Below are 21,803 nucleotides of genomic sequence, written 5' to 3' on the forward strand. Positions count from 1 at the left end.
AGAAAGAAAGAAAGAAAGAAAGAAACTGGAGCCTAGATAGATGAAACCACTTGCCCACGGTCACAGAGCTAACACGTCAGATAAGAGATTCTTTATGTTTTATAAATATAAATTTAAATATAGTTTATATTTTCAAGAATATTGTTAGTTATCATTTTCAAACTAAAAGTTTAAAAGAGCATAACACCTTATATTCCTCTATAAATCTACTTTATTATGGATTATAAAATATGATGATCTTACATGTCCTGACTGTATTCAGAAAGTTTTTTGAATATCCTACATTGCTTATTAATTTCATATTTCAATCTCTCAATAAAATATATAGCCCATAATATTTGCTGCATTTTAATATGACAAATAAAGATTTAAAATCTCTGCTATTCATTATGAAGTTTTATATTGCATAAATATGTATTTTCATATTTTTCACAAATATAAGGCACCATTGACAATTCTCCATTATACTTCCTTCAACATATATAATATATAAGGGGAATCTAGTGTAGACTTTTCGAACATAAACAAAATGAACAACAAATCCTAAGTATGACTTGAGCCCTGATTCTGTTACTATTACTGCCCAATCTGTGAGACTGCATCGTCTCTGTGTTAATATGAATCTAAACAGGACTTTTGTCAACTTTAATATATCAGATCTAAAATATTCCATCTCTTCAAAAGGAAGCAAGATTTCATTTTATTTTTTGAGACAAGGTCTTGCTCTGTCACCCAGGCTGGAGTGCGGTGACATGAACACTTGCTCACTGAAGCCTCGACCTCCTGGGCTCCAACAATTCTCCCACTTCAGCCTGCCAAGCAGCTGGGACCACAGGCACATGCCACCATACCCAGCTATTTTTTTTTAATTTGTCGTAGAGATGGGATTTTACCATGTTGCCCAGGCTTGTCTCAAACTCCTGGGGTCAAGCAATACTCCTGTCTTGGCTTCCCAAAGTGCTGGGATTACAGACATGAGCCACTTTACCCAACTGGAAGCAGGATTTTAGAAATAAGAATACCACACCTATATGACCCATCCAATCAGTGATTTCATGATGTCTTTATAGAGAGTAACATCTTGGTCCCCAAAACAATACCAGCACTAAATAGACAAGTTTTAGAAGAAAAAAAAAAACACATTAAAATGCTTCAAAATATTATTCTTGAATTATTTAGGAACTTCTACTTATTATGCAAGCATTTTCATTACCAAATATATTCCAATCAAATGAACATGTTCTTACACATACTATATTCATAGAGACATCTTTATTTTATATAGTCATTTATCAAAATAGCAAACATTTTCTCTTGTGTACGCTCACCTGTTCAGAAAAGAGGTCACTGTTATCTTCCAAATATTTACTGAAAGGGTTGGGTTCGTAGACTTCCTCCTCTTGTTTCAGTAATATTCTGGATTTTACAGGTACTGGGCGAATTACTCCAGGCTTAGTCTTCATGAATGTCAAATAAATATTTAAAAAACAGGAAAAAAAACTATTAAAATGAACAAAGATGTGTATTGTTAAGTCATTCAATGCTGTTCTCACAGAAATTGTTTTTAATTTTAAAATGATTTCACAAATGCATAAAAACAGCCTGAAGTCAAATGATTTTAACTAATATAAGTTTAGTTAAAACTTAACTATAACAGCAATCAGTTCATAAAGATCTACTCTTGTAACATTCGAAATGCAAACATGTTCTACCCTTGCTGGTGCATTTGGTCAACAAATACTTCATATGCTCAATATTTATTGAGAGTCTTCTCTGTGTCAGGCAGCATTCTGGGCATGATAGCATAGATGACTTTGGTATATCCACCAAGCCCATGACGACTTTCTTTTTCTGGAAACTGCTCACCCTCCATGCCCCAAAATCTACAAAGCTGGGCCCCCACATGCCATGTTCATATTATAAACTGGGCTGGCTTTCTGACCTAAAAGAGTGGAGAATGGGTGGCAAAGAGATTGTCTCTCCCAATAACGTGGAACAGGGATTTAAACTGCTCTGCAGTAACTGTGGGAGACTGAAATTAAAGTATGTCATGTAGAAGCTACAGGAAAGCCTTAACACGACCTAAAAGGCAGATATGCTGAGATCAAGAAGGATAGAGCAAAGTGCATGGAGGTATAGCCCAGAAAGGAGAGACACCAGAGGGCTTTCCAGAATTTACTTCCCAAACATTCCACGGGTCTACATGAATTTCCTATCCTGAGGTTCTTTCCTTTTCATTTACACTAGATTCCCTCCACACACACCTTTTTGTTTAACTCAACTTTACTTCTGTAACTTGCAATCAAAAGAATTTTAGCTAATACATCAGTCACTCGAGATTCTTAAGCTTGTACCCAGTGTCGATTTGACAAAGAGAGACGGGGGAGAACTCTAGTTTGGGGTAATTTCAAAATGACATTTCACAAACACCAAAATCTTGTTACCCCGTAAAATGTCACAGAAAGATCAATGTTTGCAAAACCATCCCAAACAATAATTTAATAAAATGCTGTGATGCTCTTTCTGTTTAAGCACTTTGCTGCAATCATTCTTCTCAACCCCACTTCCTTTTGGAAAATGGTAAATTAGCTCTTTTCAGTCAATTCTGATGCTCACAAGTTAAGCCTTAAGGGACTACATCTATCTCTCTGCTCTATAAAGCACCTGATATATTTTGAGTCTTGAATAAATGTCGCTCTGAAATACTTTATTCAACAGATATTTGGTCTTTCATGTATTATGACAACTGGGGAAATATAGATTGAGACAAGTCTCTATCTTCCGCAGACTGAGAAATATCTCCCACTTAAGAAACTCTGATTTTTCTCAAGGGGAAGAATGAACAAGTAACATCCAATTGTGCATGAAGTCATGCCATAGAGTATACACATGAGAGCAATATTCCTTCATTAAGTACTGCAAAAAAAAAAAAAAAAAAAAAGTCCAGGCAGTTCCCTATTTCTATAGCCACCTGTAATTACAGAGATGCCTGATACCTGGGCCATGATTCAAAGTTTTCCACACCTCTGTCTCTTTTTCTTATTTGACTTCCTGCTTTATTTCTTCTTTCTTCTTCTCCTATTCCTGCACTTTCTCCTTCTCTTCTACTCCCTTGTGAGGCAGAAAATAAATGCAACTCCAGGACTCAGGGGTTACAAGGCTCTAAAACTAACATTGTACTTTAGGGGTTAAGCTTGGTGTCACTATGCAGAAAGATGAAAGCAGGGAGAAGAAATCTAACCAGCAGCACTTCGGATGATAGGATAATCTCTGCCAGAGAAACATGACTGCTTGGGTCCCTTTATTGCAAGCAGGCAGATGTTTGGGGATATCCTGGCCTAGAGCCTTCCACTCAGATCATCTGTCTTGGGATCAGTCCTTTCCAGGGTGACATCAGAAGACAGACTTTTCTGGCTGGTTGGATATCAGATATATTCAGTATCAGAGTCTGTTACTGATGCTTCATATTTTCTTCTCCACCAGTTTTTAAGCTCTTTAGTTCTTATGAGTTTCCTGGATTTGATGGTTGTCTCTGACAATTAGACAATAATTTTTCCTCCGTTTCCTCCACTCTGCCAGATTTTCCACATGTTCTTTTCTTGGACCCTGTGTTCCCAGGTTTGGACTGTGTGAAGACTCTGAGTTTTCCTCATTCTACTTACTTGGTCTTCATATAGTTTCCCTGATTTTTACATTGTATATATTCCCTTTTTCTTTAGTCCTGTTCTTTGCTGCTACAACCTTAATTTGTTGTTACCCAGTAGTCAATACTTCATAGATATGGAAGCCAACTCTAGGCAAAAGATGACTACACATAGTTTGCCTTTGACATTGTTCATACTTCTCATCCTATAATCTTTAATCACACCTTTCAAACCCAGCCATCTCTCAGTGATGGTCCAGTTAAAAATCTAACGCTAGTGTCCCAATTCTGAACCTCATGTACTCTCCACAGACCTTGGTATACTAACAAGTCATCAGCATGGTAGCCTCTGCACCTTCTTCATGCTTTTTCATGTGCTTCAAAACCAGCTTCAAAGTCCTTGAGGACCTACTGCAGCTAATGACACTATCATTGTCTCATAGACACAGGTTTTATATTCTATCAATATAGAATCAAAAACTGAACTCAATATTTTAGATAGATCATCTCATCAATTTCTTATAAATTATGTGGGAGATTTAAAAGTAATAAGTCAGATGCCAAAGTCATGCAGTTAACATGCGAAGTTAAGGTTTAAATCCATGTTTGGTCTGATCATCATGCCTGTGATTTTTATCACTTCTGTGCCTATTCCAGAGAGGAAGAGTGACATCATAGAATAGATAGAAGCTTGAAATCATTGTTAAATATCCACCTCTCTGTAACTTATCCTGTCTAATCAACAGCAAAGCTCCTGTAATTTTTATATTTTTTATGCCTTTAAAATATATTGTTTCTCTATTTTATTTCCACGGTCAACTGTCTCATCCTTGATTTTGGCCATTGTTGACTCATTCTGTGACACTTTACTTTCTTTTCGTTAGCCATCCTAAATACTCTCAGAACATTTAGGACCTAATGTTTTCTAATGTTTTCAGTTCCTGGTGACTATACACATCCACACATCCACTCTCTTCACACACAGACACACACACACACACATACACACAGACACACACACCTCTTCACCACCTCCTAAAATACTCCATAATTTGCATGGCCAAGACATCAAATTTTCACTGTGTCTCTGGATTTGGTTAAAAATTTACTCTCATGAAGTAGCATAATACTGTAGAAGGAAAGCAACATGGACATAGATTTTAGTTTCTGCAATGTTGTTAATAAACTGTATTACCTTGGGAAAGCCATTCAACCTGTATAGAACTTCCGTTGAAGGGTTGTAATTCTAATACACGACTATGTCCTTTAATAATGGGTAATGACACATTTTATTACTTACCTTTCTGACCCCTCAGGAATTATACCACACAGAGTTATAGCAAAAGGCTTATTTCTGCATATTCAAATCCATCATCCAAACAAGGGTCTCAAAGTGCCACTTAGAAAGTCTATAAAACAGCATATGTGAAGCAACTGGCACTGTTGTCATCACACATAAGTCTCTCTTGGAATATTAGTTAACTTCCCCTCGATTATTCCTCATACCTTGCTTCAAAATGTCAAATGGTGATGCAATCTACATTTGCAACAAAAAGTTAACTAATGTTCTATCCAATTAAGACATTGTCTGCTAGCACTTTGACCCTTAGAATGAAGGCTGTAGACCAGTATCAGCATCATCTGAGAACCTGTTATGAGTGCCAAAGCTCAGTGCCCAACCTAAACCTACTGAATCTGAATCTGCATTTTTACAAATCCCTAAGCAATTCATGTACACATTAAAAGTTGAAAGACACTAGACTTGAACTCAATACATTAAAATGTGCAACTCATGTAGAGATAGATCTTTCTTAGTCTATCATTCCAGAGACATCCATTTGGCCTTGTCTTCGGTCTCCAGACTGAAGGAGAGGCTTTAAAACAGACTATGCTTTATTAATTCCTAATCTATATTGCATCTTTGCATGTAGTGATCTTTGCTGGTACCTTTGGACTTCAAGTAAAGGTTCTCCTGAACAACTTCTCTAATTCCGAACAATCTAATTTGTTACATCTGTGTCCAAACAAACACAGAGGAAATTAGATTTATCAAGTTTGGGGAGTCTATAAAACTGAACTACTGTGAGATTGTCATTGTGCAGCAATATTACAACTAAACTAGCCTCAAGAGGCCCTTCTTTCATTTTTATCTACTATAGAATCCATAGAATAGTCAGACTCATGACTGATAGATGCAAATGACCCTCTAATGATGCCAGAAAAAGCAGTTTTGTAATTTTCTTTCCAGCCTATGTGGAAAAATAAAAAAGGTAATGACTCTCATAGCCAGCACAAAGGGCACAAGAAGAAAAATGAGAAGATTCTCCAAATCGAAAATATCAATTCATGAATATACTGAAAATTGATTTACACTGGGTATAGACATTTTCGTAGTGCCTGAAAGACAAAATAACTGTTCTGCAACTCTGAAGCACACCTCTACCAGATGTTCACTGGAGACATTTTTCCAATTAAGATCTAGTCTATGTCAAGAACTATAGTGTCTATAGAGATAAATAAGATATATCTCCTGTTTTCAGAGGCTCACAATCCAGTTGAGTAAATCACAAGATAACCACAGTGTAAGTTGAGTCATGTCACTCATCTCCTAAATGATGTCCATCAATTCTACATCAAGTCATGTCAACTCTGCTCTGAAATCTCTCTAATGCCTCACCTTTTTACTGAGAGTAAAGTTCAAAGCCCTTGTAGTGCCTACAAAGCAATACCTATAAGGGTGCTGTATGACCCGATCTTTCATATCCCCAACCAGCCTCTCTTTTTCCAGTCTTATTTCCCAGTACTGTCCCTTCCACCCCTTCACTCTTTCTACTGTAGCTTATACACTATGATACTGCCTCCTCCAGGAGTTTGTATTTGCTCTTCCCTTGTCTGGAACTCCCCCTCATTCCTTCTTTTTCAGTTTAAAAATCACGTTATCAGACAGATCTTTTTAATGAGCCATATAAAATAGCAATCTCCACCTCTCTTACCTGCTTTATTTTCTCCACAGCAGTTATCACTACCTGACATCTGTTTGTGTTTATTGTTTTTCTTTCTCCACTAGAATGTAAGTTCCGTGAAACCAGAGATCTTTGGTTTATTCACTCTTATATCTCCAACATGGTGCCTGTACCTGGTTGGTGCTCAATAAATACTTACAGAATGAATAAATTAATTGATAGGCAGAAGCTCAGTGTGTTCACTATAGTTCAATATGGAGTCAATAAGAGGTGCTGATTCAATAGCAAAGACGTGGAATCAACCCAAATGCCCATCAACAATAGATCAAATGAAGAAAATGTGGTACATATACACCGTGGAATACTATGAAGCCATAAGAAGGAATGAGATCACGTAATTTGCATGAATGGAGCTGGAAGCCATTATCTTCGTCCAACTAACACAGGAACAGAAAACCAAATACTGCATGTTCTCACTATAAGTGGGAGCCGAACAAAGAGAACACATGAACACATGCTAGGGAACAACACATACTGGGGTCTGTTGTGGGCAGGGAGGGAAAGCATCATGAAAAAATGCTAATTCATGATGGGCTTGATACATAAGTGATGGTTTGACAGGTGCAGCAAATCATCATGACACATTTTTACCTATGTAACAAACCTGCACATCATGCACATGTACCCTGGAACTTAAAATAAATGTTTTTTAAAAATGGTGCTGACTGACTCCTTGAGGTCATCCATTATTTTTCCTGAATTGGCTAACTTTTTGATCACAATATGATTCACAAAGAGGGAACTTTGAGGGATAGAAGAGCCACATGGCATTTTTCCAATAGAGGAGGAGAAGAAGGAAAGTGGGTTGGTGAGTTCCGCCCTCAGGAGAAAGAGTAGAAAGCTAAAGTTATCGACTACAGAAAGTCAAGGAAAGAGGCCACTTTAGGGACTTTACAAGCTTTTAATCTTCTTCATTTAAAAGAAATTGTTGTTTTTCTCCCTCTATTCATGGTGATATGCAGTAAAACTCTTAATACCAAAAGACAACGATGTCATCTTTTTTAGAGAATTCAAGAGTGGAGATTGGGGAGGAGAAGAGGATATTATATCTGATGCTAACATTAGTCTTGAGGACAGAAAAAATTCAAGGGAGTATGTGGGTTCCCCGAAGCCCAGTGGCAGGTTTTAATGTGCTGTAAGACACTCGTCTAAGCCTGCTATTGATTTGTGTTTATAATCTATCAAGTATACACTCATACTTGAACACTGTCACTTGGGGCACTATATAAACAGATACTATTTCCATCCTTTGGAACTTATAATCAGAATTCTATGACAGCAAGTTGGTACAGCCTCTGGGCTAGATACCAAAGTTGAAGATTAACTACCAGCACTGACCTAGAGAATCAATAACCAATATTTTTAAATACCAATATTTTACAGCAAAATCTTTCTTTTTTGGACAGAGTCTTGCTCTGTCTTCCAGGTGATCTTGACTCACTGCAAGCTTCGCCTACAGGGTTCATGCCATTCTCCTGCCTCAACCTCCAGAGTAGCTGGGACTACAGGCGCCCGCCACCACACCCGGCTAATTTTTTTGTATTTTTAGTGGAGACGGGGTTTCACCATGTTAGCCAGGATGGTCTCGATCTCCTGACCTCGTGATCCACCCGCCTCGGCCTCCCAAAGTGCTGGGATTACGGGCATGAGCCACAGCGCCTGGCCAGCAAAATCTTTCTTAAATTAATAACTTCAACTAATACTAATGGACTGATGTTTTTAATTGCCTTTGACTATAGAAATAAGCTCTAGGGTGATGTGGTAAAGAAAAAAAGAAATAAAGGATAGGGTGCCAGCTTTCAAGAGTTTACTTTGATCTTTCTGGAGAGATAAGATATGTAACAAAACTGCAAGAAAGTAACAAAACAATATACAGCAAATTCTGTGAGTCTGGCTGGAAATTTTACTAATTCAATGGACTCAAAGAGTTTGTGAAAGTGCCATGGTTGTTTTTGACCCATTTGCTGCAGTTTTGTCTTCATTCTCCAGTGCTTTTTTCTTTGCCTTTAGAATTTCCATGGCAAAAAACGTTGTGCAAACTCAATACATTCTACCAGGCAAAATTGTGGACAAAAGCAATATTCTGTAAATTATTTACCTTATTTACTTATTCAGATAATACATGTTTATAGACCCTAATTCTTGTTTTAAACAAACATTATTATATACTTGAAGCAAACACTAAAGCTATGTTTTCCCCTTAAACAAATATCCTAAATCTCAAAACACTATGGCATAGGGTAAAGTTCCCAAGATTGGAAAAAGCAAAAGAGATTTTTATACCACTTATTACCAAGCAACTATTGACATGGCATTCTAGATATTTAAACTTCACTTTTTTCATCGGAATAATGGAAATAATAATTCCTGTCATACTAACTCAAAGGTGATTATGAGAACCTAATGAGATAATATGCACGACAAAACTTGGTAAAGAAAAAACAGCATAAAATACATTTGAAAGGAAAAACAGAATATATACTTTGCACTTATAAATATGGCATGTTGATTCTAAATGATCTAGACTATTCACAAAAGTACCTACTTGATGTGTTCCTCCAAAAAATGTTTTATAATGATTACAATAGTTTTATAAAAATAAACATATGTAAAACCTCAATAATTATAGGCTGCATCTCATGGCTCAAGAAGCATTTCATGGAATATACACAATACAGATTGGCCAGATTGAAATATTTCAATGGTTAAATAAAAGATAATAGCATGACTCAAACCTGAGGGGGCGTACCTGATAAATGCTGTGGCACTTAAGTATGTTATGTCAAGGAAAAACTGGTCAAGGAGAAACTGTCTTTGAGCTTGAAGGAGACAACGGTTCTACATAAAAGCTTTCAGGGCCGCATTTTCTGAACAACAGAGGCCTTAAGGGCCCTCAGAAAGATGAGTCACGCATCACTAAAGCTGGACGCATCAGCTGGCATTCAGAACTAGGAACAAAGTATTTGCAAGTTTAAGCACTCTTCTTAATAGTGTTCCAGTAAATAGCATCTTGCTTTTACCTGTATATAGCCATGTGACTTATTTTTAAAATCTGTTGTTTTGTGCTCTCTAGATTAAGTATTCCATCCTGGACAACAGTGAACATTTTGTAACGGCATGAAATTTCAAAAGCAAAAGGCAAATATCATCTAAACCAGGCTCCCCTACTGCCAAAGAAGACCAGGGTTTACCTACCTTGGGGAGCCTAACTTGTGTGTTATCTTATGCAGGGAAAAAGACCCCACTGGCCTTTGTTAATATCTTTGTGGTGATTCAGCTCAACAGCCAGGAAAGCTTTGTGAAGGTTTAACCTAGATCCTAGATATTTCCTTTCCTTTTGCTCCTTTTAATATGCTACAGGAAGCACAATTCACAGCTGTGAAAACTTCAGTACTCTAACGGACCCTACCCAGTCTCGTCTTCAGTAAGTACTCACATTTTCCAGGCAGTGCAAAAACACTAGGCAGAGTCAGACACAGGAGGTACCCAGTGAAAGTAATGCTTCCATAGAGGCCCTGTTTCCAAACTCCTTAATTCATCCTTTCTTATTTTCCTTGAATTATCTAAAATCAATAATAACGATTCCTTTTCCAAAGCTACACAAAGCAAGGATGAACACCGATGCTGGTGATCCTAGATAATCTATTTAACTCCATAAGCCTCTGTTTCTTTTTCTGTAAAAATGGCTGCTCATATTATCTCTTCATCATTCACAGATTTTATGTGCAAAAATAACCTCTCCCTGTCTATAGGAGTATACTGACGACTCCACATTTTATGATATGTGAGCCTTACAATAATCCCTTCAGGTTGACAGAGTCGTTATTCCAATCGCCAGTGAATAGGTGGAAATTTCCGATATTTTCATCTCTAATTTCCTTTCCAGTTCTGATTGACTGCAGTGCAGTTTAATAGAAGAAGAGAAGCTAAGACTGGTGAACTAGCTTCACATGGGCTTCCAAAACAGTCTCCCAAGCCCAGCTCTAAATCATTTGGCTTCCAGAGTAAACAACGGAAATATTTTAAGAGTAAGGGTCATGGTTCTATTTCTTCTTTCCCTTTGAATTCTGAATTGGCACACTTGCAATAAAAGCAAGCAAACAAATCAGCCAAGTTAAAAATTTGAAAGCATGAGAAAATGATATATCTTTAAAAAGTTAAATCTCAAAAGCAATTTGGGAATTGCATTAAGCTTGTGGTACCATAGCAATCTGTCATATATTTTCTCTTCAACACACTTACTACACTTACCTCCTAAAAGAGGAGTCAAATAATTTTAACCATTTACTGTTCGTTTTACACAAAACAAATATTTGTTTATGTAATTTAACTATAAAATATACATTTCCAATAACTTTGTTTTTATGTGTTATACATGCATACATATTTACTCATATAAACAAAGATGTGTATATATAAACAATCAGAATTACCTCATATGTCATCTATATGTGTGTGTATATTGTAAACACATACATATATAAAAATATAAATGTATATATCTCAAAGTTTTGTTTATCAAAGGCATTCTTATTTACTCATATTATTCAGAACTTAAAGAGTTCATGATGGCAAATATTGAAAATTCATTCATAAAAATGAAAAAATTATAACTTTATAGTGTTACTTAAGTGTAAAAATATTCTAAACCCTTAGTGAAGTACATGCCCCGTAACACGTCTTACATACAATCATTTTCCACTATTTATTCCATTCTCAGGTAGTATTAATATAAACACAGGGTTAGTGTCATGAAATAGAAACCAAAGTTATTGAATTAAATAATTATATCAGTACAAGACATGTTCATTTTTTTAATATGATCTGCTTGCTTGATAATAATCCCTTCACAAACCTACCTATATCTCAAGGGCATTTTGAGATTAAAACTTAATTTAAAACTTGGTTAAGAAATGCCTTGAACTCCTTAGAGAAAAGGACTTAAGTAAATGAAAGGAAATTATTATAAAAGTCATTCAAAGCAATGCTTTGTAGTTTTGCCCCTAGAGAAAACAAGCAATAGGATTATTTTATTGGGCAAAAAGTAAGTGTGTTTTAATTACATTCACAATGAGTTGTTTTACTATATCTCATTTTATAAAATCATCATATATATACGTGTGTGTGTGTGTATATATATATATTTGCCACTTTGAAATCATTTCTTAAAGTATTAAACCAAGAACTTACATGTATGTAAAATACACACTTACACATGTATATATAGTCCACCAACATCTAAAATCTGTATTTTATATACTATACTGAGTGAAACTATATATGGCAATGTGTAAAACATTCTTTATTTCCATACTCTAAATAAACAAATATATCATTTTAAATATTAAAATAATTGTAGTAATATTTCCATATCTGAAGTGGGAAGTCATTCAGCCTCATTATGTTATTGCAGTGCTTGTTTCCATGGCAACTCCTTCAACTTCACTATGTTAGTAACCATCAATTCACAGCCCTGGAAGGGCTTGGAAAGTTCGCAATAGAATGCTCTCACTGTTCAATTAAGAAATTGAAAGCCAGACTCCCAGACTTTTGCTTACCCACTGTCAGCCAGCTGGTTAATGTCAGAGCAGGAAGTATAAGGTGGGTCTTCTGATACTCATCCCAGATTCTTTCAAGTATACTATATTGCCCCCCGCCCCCCAGTGTTCTAAACCAACTGAAACTAATGCACACACACATTCAAACACGTGCCATATACACACTATATGTATAAACAGCAGTATACCCAATGGGATTGATTGAATCAAGCTATTTTAAAAGTCAAACAATGCTTTTTATGATTTCTCAGTATTACAAATAAATATATTGTAATTATTTCTATTGGGATAATAATGACAAGACAATTTGTCGGCTGTGGCTATAGGACACCAAAACAATTTCTTTAAAAGGGGAATATCAGTTAATGTTTCAAACTGTTTTACTAGAAATTTCCATTAATTTTAGTGAAGATATCTATTATTCAGGAATTTACAGTTTTAGACAATAAACATCCAAAGATATTAAGAAAATCTTTGACCAGTGAAATATAGGAAACTTATTTCATGACTTAAATTTGGTAACCACTGTAAGAATAAGAAATACAAAATGCTATAAGAGAAAATAATTCTCCCATTTAATCAAATTTTATCTTCAAATAACAGATTCTAGAGTCTGAATCTGTGCTGCCCAATGTAGTCACTAGCCCCACTCTTGAGCTCTTGTAACTAGGCAGAATTGAGATTTACTGCAAATGTAAAATACGCAATAATTCAAATACTCTTCCCCAAAACAGTAATGTAAAAAAATCTCGATTTTTATACTGCTTATCCATTGAAATTATATTTATATAACATTAAGTAAAATATTTTATGAAAATTAACTTTACCCGTTCCATTTTACTTTTTTAATATGGCTACTAGAAGTTTTAAAATTACATATGTGGCTTACATTTGTCATTCATGTTGTATTTTTATTGCTCAGCACTGATCTAGACCATTTGCATGCTAATTCTCCTGTGTGAAATATCTATTTCTTAAATCCAAAAACAATCCTACTCAATCATGACCTTCTCCTTAAACTCTTTTTGGATCTTTCCCTTTAAAGAATGAGCTCTCTTCTTTAAATTCTAGTGACATCTTTCACCTGACCTCACAATCTCTTCTAATGCCTCTACTTGGATGTAAGTTACTTGCAAGTGAAGTATATGTGTAGTTTTATGTATGTTTGTCACCTGCAAAACAACCACCATGGAGCTTTTGGAAAGTATCAGCAAAATTTTATTAGACAAGTAAGTGAATAAAAATATATGTAGTAAATGTATTCTTTTTTTCACTTTTACTCAGGTAAAGCTCTCTTGAGAGATCAGAATTTGCAGAAGTAGATCTGTGACTTAGAAGATACGTACCAGCTGACTCTCAGATACTGTAGAAGATGGTGAGGAGAGATTTGCCTGCAAAATATAAACATGGTGTGTGTTTAGTGAAACTCATAATTTATTAAAATATTTATGTGTTTAAGTATTTTGAAGTTTGTTTAGTATTAAAGAATTATATGTCCATGATAGGATTTTGAAAAGTATAAAGGAAAAGGAAAAATATCATTATGCCACCAAAGAAATGTTTTTTAATATTTTTGATATATTGCCATAAATATTTTTCCTATGTATTTTTATTCAGCCCACATAATAGTGAATATGATGTTTATATGCTGCTTTTCCTTCTCATTTTCTTAACATAAGCATTATAACATGACATCAAAAATTCTTCAAGGTTACATAACATTTCATTCTTTGTATACTTCACATTTTAACCAAACATACCAGTATCATTGCTATTTCTATTTATTTAAAGCAAATTGAAACAAATAACATATATTTCTTTAAAGTATTGTTATATAAAAAGTAAAGCATAACAAAGTTTTATGATTTGAGAATAAAAATGACTTGGTTTTTAGAAATGTTTAAAGAACAGATAAATATTGTTTCTTTGTCGTTGGCGCCTGTATTTCAACCCTTTCATCTGGATTTAGTTTCTTTCATTTTTAAAAATGTTATCTCATTGTCATAAGAACATTTAACATGAAATCTGTAGTCTGAACACGTTTGTAAGTGCACAATATAGTATTGTTGACTGTAGGTGCAATGTCGTATGGCAGATCTCTAGAACTTATTCATCTTATTTAGCTGACACTTCATGTTGATTAGTAACTTCCCATTTCCCCCTGCTCCCTAGTTTCCTTCTTACTAAAGTAAAGGTTTTGGTGGTTTTTTCAGATCTTACTGTCTTGGATGTTGTCTGAAAATGTTTTTTATCATGTTCTCATTCTTAAGTGAGAGTCCAACTGGACACACAATTCCAGGGTAATAGCATTTCTGTCTTTTGCAGGTCCTGTGCCACAGACTCTGGCTTTTGTTGTTGTTGGCCTAAATGTTATAACTTGGAGGATCAACTGTCTTCAAATTTGGTTAACATTTAAAGGTTATCTCCGTGACATTCTGTAATTTCACTTTGATGTGCCTTGGTATAGATTTCTTTTTATGGTTTTTTGGGGGTCTTGTTATGTTCCTTTATTCTCAGCATGCATATCTTCTGAAAAATCCTACATGACTATCTCTTCAAATGCTGCCATTCTCCCATTTTATCTAATCTCTTGTTATTGAGCTTCTATTAAATATATAATAATGTGCCACACAATGATGTTTCAGTTGATGATGGACCTCATATATGACAGGGTTCCCATAAGATTATAATGGAGCTAAAACTATTCCTGTCACCTAGTAACATCTTAAGGATCTTGATTCTGTGTAGGCCTAAGCTAATGTGTATGTTTGTGTCTTAGGGTTTAACAAAAAAAGCTTAAAGAGTATAATAAATAAAAAATAAAAATTTGAAATAGAAAAAATTTATAGAATAAGGGTGTAAAAAATATTTTTGTACAGCTGTATAATACATTTGTGTTTCAAGCCACGTGTTGCTACAAAAGAATAAAAACGTTTTAAAAATTAAGAAGTGTATAAAATAAAAAATCTACAGTAAGCTAAGGTTTATTGTTGAAGAAAGAAAAAACATAAAGTTAATGTAGTGGTGTTGTCTACAGTAGTGTACAGTAATAACCTTAGTTCTTCACATTCAGTCACCACTAACTCATTGATTCACCCAGAGAAACCTCCAGTCCTGCAGACTCCATTCATGGCAAGTGCACTATACAGATACACAACTTTTTATCTTTTACGCTGTATTTTTACCATGCCTTTTCTTTGTTTAGATATATAAATACCATTGTGTTACAATTGCCCACAGTATTCAATACAGTAACGTGCTGCATAGGTTTGTAGCCTAGCAGCAATATGCTAAACCATATAGCCTAGGTGTGTAGTGGGTTATACCATTTAGGTTCACGTATATACATTTTTTAAAAAAATTTGAGACGGAGTCTCCCTCTGTCACCAGGCTGGAGTGCAGCGGCACAATCGGCTCACTGCGACCTACACCTCTCGGTTTCAAGTGATTCCCCTGCCTCAGCCTCCGGGATAGCTGGTACTACAGGTGCGTGCCACCAAACCTGGCTAATTTTTTGTATTTTTTTTTAGTAGAGACAGCGTTTCACCATGTTGGCCAAGATGGTCTCGGTATATACACTTTGATGCTCACGTAATGATGAAATCACCTAGTGATGTGTTTTTCAGACCGTCTCTCCACAGTTAAGTGAAACATGACTGTATTTTGGGCCTTCTGAAATCCTCTCCCATTTGTCTCAAACTCATTTTTATATTTTTGTCTCTTTATACTGTATTCTGGATGGTTTTTGCATATAAGCCTGACAGTTAACTTATTTTTCTTTAACTGCATATTAGTATGTTTAACATGACAATTGAAATTAATGTCTTAATAATTGACTTTTCACTTCTAGAAGTTCTACCTGGGTCTTCTTCAAATCCTGTCTTATAATATCTATAACTCATTGTAATGTTTAACATTTTAAATATATTTATATGACAGTTTTCCAGATTTGTTATAGTCCCCCCTCGTTAAATACCATGTTGCTTATATTTGCTGATTCTCCCTCATGCCTCTCCCTCATGATGTTCTTCAGTTATTTTGTGTGCTTTTTAATTTTCTATTTTGAGTAATTTTGGTAATTTGGATTTCTTTAGATATCCAAGAAGCCCTGGTTGGGAAACCATCCCTGCAGTACCTTTGCCCTCATTGGGACCGTAGGAGTTGCACAGGTTCTGGACCAGTTACCATTTTATTGCCTCATCCTGATTTTCCTATATCTCAAGGTGGCAGATCCCCCACATTATCACATAATCCCCACATTATCATAGGTTTGGAGTCCCATTTTCTCATGGGTGACTTTTTCTTATCACCCAAGAATGTAGAGTAGGGGTTATTTTTTAAATTATATTTTTTCTCTTTCATGCTTCATAGTCAATACGGCCTTGTAGGTTATAGAATTATGCAATAGATTCCCACATATGTCTTAAACTTGTTACACAGTGAAAGTTATAACCTAAGCTCCTGGGTCCTGGCACCTAGCATCTGATGTACACATGTTCTATGAGAACTTTAGGTTCTTTTTAGTATTCTAACCTTGAAATGGTCAGGCTCTGTGTCCCCACCCAAATCTTATCTTGAATTAAAACCTGCATAATCCCCACATGTTGAGGGCAGGAACTGGCGGGAGGTGATTGGATCACGGGGGCAGTTCCCCCATGCTAATCTCATGATGGAGAGTGAGTTCTCGCAAAAGCTGATGGTTTTATAAGGGGTTCTTTGCCCTTTGCCTACATTTCTCTCTCCTGCCACCATGTGAAGAAAGTCCTTGCTTCTCCTTCGCTTTCTCCCATGATTGTAAGTTTCCTGAGGTTTCCCCAGCCATGCAGAACTGTGAGTCAAGTAAACCTCTTTTCTTTATAAATTACCCAGTCTCAGGTAGTTCTTTATAGTAGTATGAAAATGGACTAATGCAAACTTGGAAGTCCCACTTCATTTATGTCATCCAGGGATTAGTTATGTTTTATCAAACATTTCTGCATTTACATGGGAGACTAAACTTTCATAGCAGCCTAACCTTCCGTTTCGACAGGAACCGGTCAGCATACAGATGAATAATTATAAATATGCTTGGTTAAAGTACAATAAGTTATGTTTCTAAAATATTTCTATTTTTGAAATCGCAAATATTTCAGAGCTTATTTTGATGTATCATTGCATTGTTTTAATCTCTGAGAGATCAACAATAACTGAAAACTGAAAGCCTCATGGTTCCATGTTATCAACAAGTATGAATCATCAAACAATGATAAGGCACATGAAGTCCTTTGTACACAGCGTCTAACATTGTTTGTTTTCTGCGTTTTGACTCATACCATTCTTACAGGTGCCACTGCTTGCTGCCGTTCCTGGCTGCTTGATGGCAGTAGGGTATCTTGGCTAAGTGCTCCGCTTATCTAATTGCTGTGGGCCGGGCTAGTGTGCACTGAGGTTTAGGAAAATTGCCCTTCAGAATATCCATCATGGTGTTTTTGTCAGTTCACCTAAGGTTTCATTAAACCTCATAATCGAATACAGGTAATAATAATGATTTCTTCTAAAATATTAGGTTTTTTACTATTTAACAATTTTTTCTTATTGCACTAATGAAGGCATTGTCTATTGATCCCTTAAGTTAAATGAATAGCTTCTGTGAAATATGCTGAATTAAATGCATCATAACTGAAAAAAAATTTTAACCTCAATCATTACAGGTAAGAAGTTACATATTAATAATAAAGTATTCAAACAATTTGTATTACTAATATTTTTCAGTATATTGTACTAAATAATACCAAATTATTATCATAGGGAAAAGGGAGAAAAGGCTCAAACATATTAATTAAACTAGGAAAATATCTAAATATCTTTTTATGGAGTCTCTGTAAGTCCCCCAAATTCCCTCACTGGGAATCATGACATTAATAAGATGCTTTAGACACCCCTAGACATTTTTATTTCATCCAGTATTATGAACTCTGTATCACTGCTATCAGAAACTTCCCAGAGAAAGTGCAAAATTAAATGCAAACCACGAAGTGGAGTGGGTATGCATAATACTAATACAGATTTGTCCTTAGCAAAGAGGAAGAATAGTGACTTATATGTTTTATCACTAAAGTAACCAAGTTTTTTCAACGAAGCCAATTACGTCCAATCTTTTGAGAAGCCACCCTCTGCATGTCTAATGCAGGTTAATGCTGTTTATTGGCAGTTATAGCTATAATTATGTCATTAATATTGTAGCAATTATTTTCCAAAATGTGAGGAGAGATTGTGTGGTGAACTAAGCAGGTGATGGGAAAAGATTGCTACATTTGAAAACCTGCATCACCTGAATAAAGGCGGAGAAGAAACTTGAAATACCTAAAAATAAATTTGAAATTGGATTTGAACAACATTAAAATTTTGGTCATTCATATCTCTCCAGGTTAACACTAACTGGGAAGAGTAACATTTGAGGTAAGTATAAGAATGGCTCTTGTGTGAAATAAAAATTTATAATCTATATTCTACAGCCTTTGACATTGTTTTAATCATAGAAGAAAAAATAATGAGAGAAAGAGAGAGATGGGCTTTAGCCATTACTGTATCCTTTAAAAAAAAAAAAAAAAAAAAAACTTAAAAAACTAACAGAACAGTCAAAAAAATAATGAAGGTAAAAAAATTTTATTTCAAAAAAATCAATTTAAGAATTAAGTTATATGGAAACTAAAAGAATTAGAGACTAAGTAAAGGTAAGGATTTGAAATCCATTGAAAGATAAATTCCTACACAAGGCACCACTTGTCCCAAGCCAGCTTTGGAGAAACATTTTCATCTCCCAAAGACTTGACGCCAAAGACACACAAAGAACAGCCACGCTCCTTATTCATCATCTAGATTTCCCATTCCTTGCAATCTGCACCATTTCACATTCATGACAAGTGTCTTTTGGTCAGCATCACTCTAACAGACACCATCTTGGGGGCCTGGGGGAAAAGTCAAGCTGGATTCAATAAAGTGTCAAACAGTTGCCTTTTCTTTCTGTACTCTGGTACTCTACTTTTAGCATGCTTTTTTCCCTTTCAGTAGTCATGTTCCTTCCACCTGAATATAATGTCAGGTTTGATACCATTAAGATGCTTCTTTTCCCTTTTTCTCTGTTGACTCTAACTGTCCTGAATCTTCCTTTCTCAAAGCTCAGAGAACTCTAATCAGTGATAACATGCTAATTGAATTACGTTATTTCTCCCGGTCAAGACTGATGTACGGTTAAGCAGAAAGACAACACTCAAAATATGAATTGGGCAGTTAGTTATTACTGAGTGCTAAGCTTAGCATTGAGGACATATACAATTACAAAATGATAAAGACACTGTCTTACTCTTAACCTGGAGAGTGTTCCTATTATTTGTACATAAGGCACTACTCAAAAAAAATGAACCCATGTTGAAAATGTTAGATGCCAAGGCCATTTGATATATTATGACACATCATGTCTTCCTTACTTTGAACTGCTTATTCTAACTATCTATAGAACTTACCCTGTCTAAGAGTTGGAGGTTGCAGTGAGTCAAGATCGCGCCACTGCACTCCAGCCTGGCAACAGAGAGAGACTCCATCTCAAAAAAAAAAAAGACCTTACCCTGTCTAAACATCTCACTAAAGACCATTTTCTAAGTTAGTAATATATCCTCCATAATATCTAATATAAAGAGTAGATATAGAATTTTTTTAAAGTTTGATTCTTTAAGATAGGGAATGATGATTCTAACTTGTCATGAACATAGTTGGTGGACAGAACAAGTGGGCATAGGTGACCAGTGAAAGTCATAGTTTATATGTGCAAATAGGGAAATAAAAGATCAGATCAAGGGGAAGTTTGTCTGAAATAAGGCACCTTCCCATTTGATGAAATCTAAAATGGCAAGGAAAAAGATACAAGGCAGAAGGTTGTCTCATTCACTCTTCTCTGCCTCCTCATCTAGCAGAATGCAGCAGACTATCTTCCATTTCCTCCTTAACCCTATCATACATACATATACTGCAGAAATATTTCTGAATAATTAGAAAAGGAAATAAGTAATGATCAGTCAAGTGGAATTTCTTGCTTAAATTGTTGCCAATTCTTCCTATAACTCATCAAATCTCTGGCCTCATCCTGCAGCGAAGCAGATCTGGACCTGATTTGGATTAATTCACCCCTCGTCCAAAGATCTATGACTGCATTATTGCACATCACCTCTGAAACACTCCAGCATAGCAACGTTTCCAAGCATAGCAACGAGAAGAGTGTGTGAGCTGGTGAAAGTGGAGATGACCTTTATTTGAATATCTGTATATATAGTGGAAAATATTATTAATAAAGTTTCACACATTTTTCAATATATTCTGATATTTTGGAAGGAATGTACTTCCATTGTAATGATATTTTTCTGTCTCTCAAGCTCATTAAAATGACATCTTACCTGTATGCTATCTAATATTTAATAACTCCATCTCAGATATTTCCTCTGCACTTAAAAGTAATTTATAAAATGGAGAGGATTTATAAAATAAGTTGTTATCAGTAGAATGTGATTCCAACTAAGAGTTTTTGATGCATTAGTAATAGGACCAAATACTACCCTATTTTCAGAGGTTGTTCTTTATTAAGAAAGCATACTATGGTTTTGAATTATGTAAATGCGACAAATTTATACTGGTAGTTAATAAAACATAATAAACATTTAGAAGGTCACATATAATGCAAAGACAAAAAATTCCCTCTACAAAGTTCATAGAATGAAAATAGAATGAAATTGAATTTTAATAGATAATTCATCCCTCAGGGCTGGAGCAAGATGGTAGAATAGAAACTTACAGTGTTCATACCTCCCACAGGAATACCACATTTTAGCAGCTATCTGCACAGAGAAAATGACCCCCTCAAGAACCAAATCTAGTGAGCAATCATAGTACCTAGTTTTAACTTCATATTGTTGAAAGAGGCATTGAAGGGGGTTGGAGAGACAGTCCTGAATTGTTGATGCCACCCTTCCCCCCAACTCCCCAGTAGTGGCCATGCAGCATAGAGAGTCTGTGCATTTGGGAAAGGGAGAGCACAGCAACTGGGGGACATTACATTGAACTCAGTGCTGCCTTTCAACAGAAGAAAGCAAAACTATGCTGGGCTCAGCCAGTGCCCACAGATGGAGAGAGCATTTGAAGTAGGCCTACCCAGAGGGGAACTGCCCATCCCAGCAGTTAGAAGTTGACTTTCTTGGCAAGGCTCACCACCATGGGCAAAAGTGCTCTGGGATTCTAGGCAAACTTGAAAGTCTAGGAAATAAGGACTGTAATTCCTAGGCAACTCCTAGTACTGCACTGAGTTCAGAGCCAGTAGACTAGGGTGGCACATAACCTAGGGAGATACCAACTGGCATGGCCAAGAGAGTACATGTGCTATTTCTTCCCCAACTCCACACAGTGCTGCTCACAGCAACAAAAGTGACTCCTTGCTTCTGCTTAAGGAGAGGAGAATGAAGAGTAAAGAGGACTTTGTCTTACATCTTGGAGATCATCTCATCCACAGATGGACTGAGTACCAAGTAGAGCTATGATGCCCCCATTACATGCTCT

At 35.6% G+C, this 21,803-nt stretch overlaps 1 protein-coding gene across 2 annotated transcripts in view; it reads right to left on the reverse strand.

The window, feature by feature from the left end:
- Positions 1 to 21,803, reverse strand: part of MLIP (muscular LMNA-interacting protein) — a 274,509-nt gene that overhangs the window by 65,280 nt on the left and 187,426 nt on the right. For both annotated transcript variants that reach the window (XM_011981285.1, XM_011981286.1), the window contains exons 10-11: positions 13,571 to 13,615; positions 1,329 to 1,457 (exon numbers count right to left, since the gene is read on the reverse strand). In XM_011981285.1, coding sequence (XP_011836675.1) covers positions 1,329 to 1,457; positions 13,571 to 13,615 — 174 coding nt within the window. The remainder of the gene's footprint in view (positions 1 to 1,328; positions 1,458 to 13,570; positions 13,616 to 21,803) is intronic.

The sequence above is a fragment of the Mandrillus leucophaeus genome, unplaced genomic scaffold (assembly GCF_000951045.1).
Source record: "Mandrillus leucophaeus isolate KB7577 unplaced genomic scaffold, Mleu.le_1.0 Scaffold223, whole genome shotgun sequence".
NCBI classification, from domain to species: Eukaryota; Metazoa; Chordata; class Mammalia; order Primates; family Cercopithecidae; genus Mandrillus; species Mandrillus leucophaeus.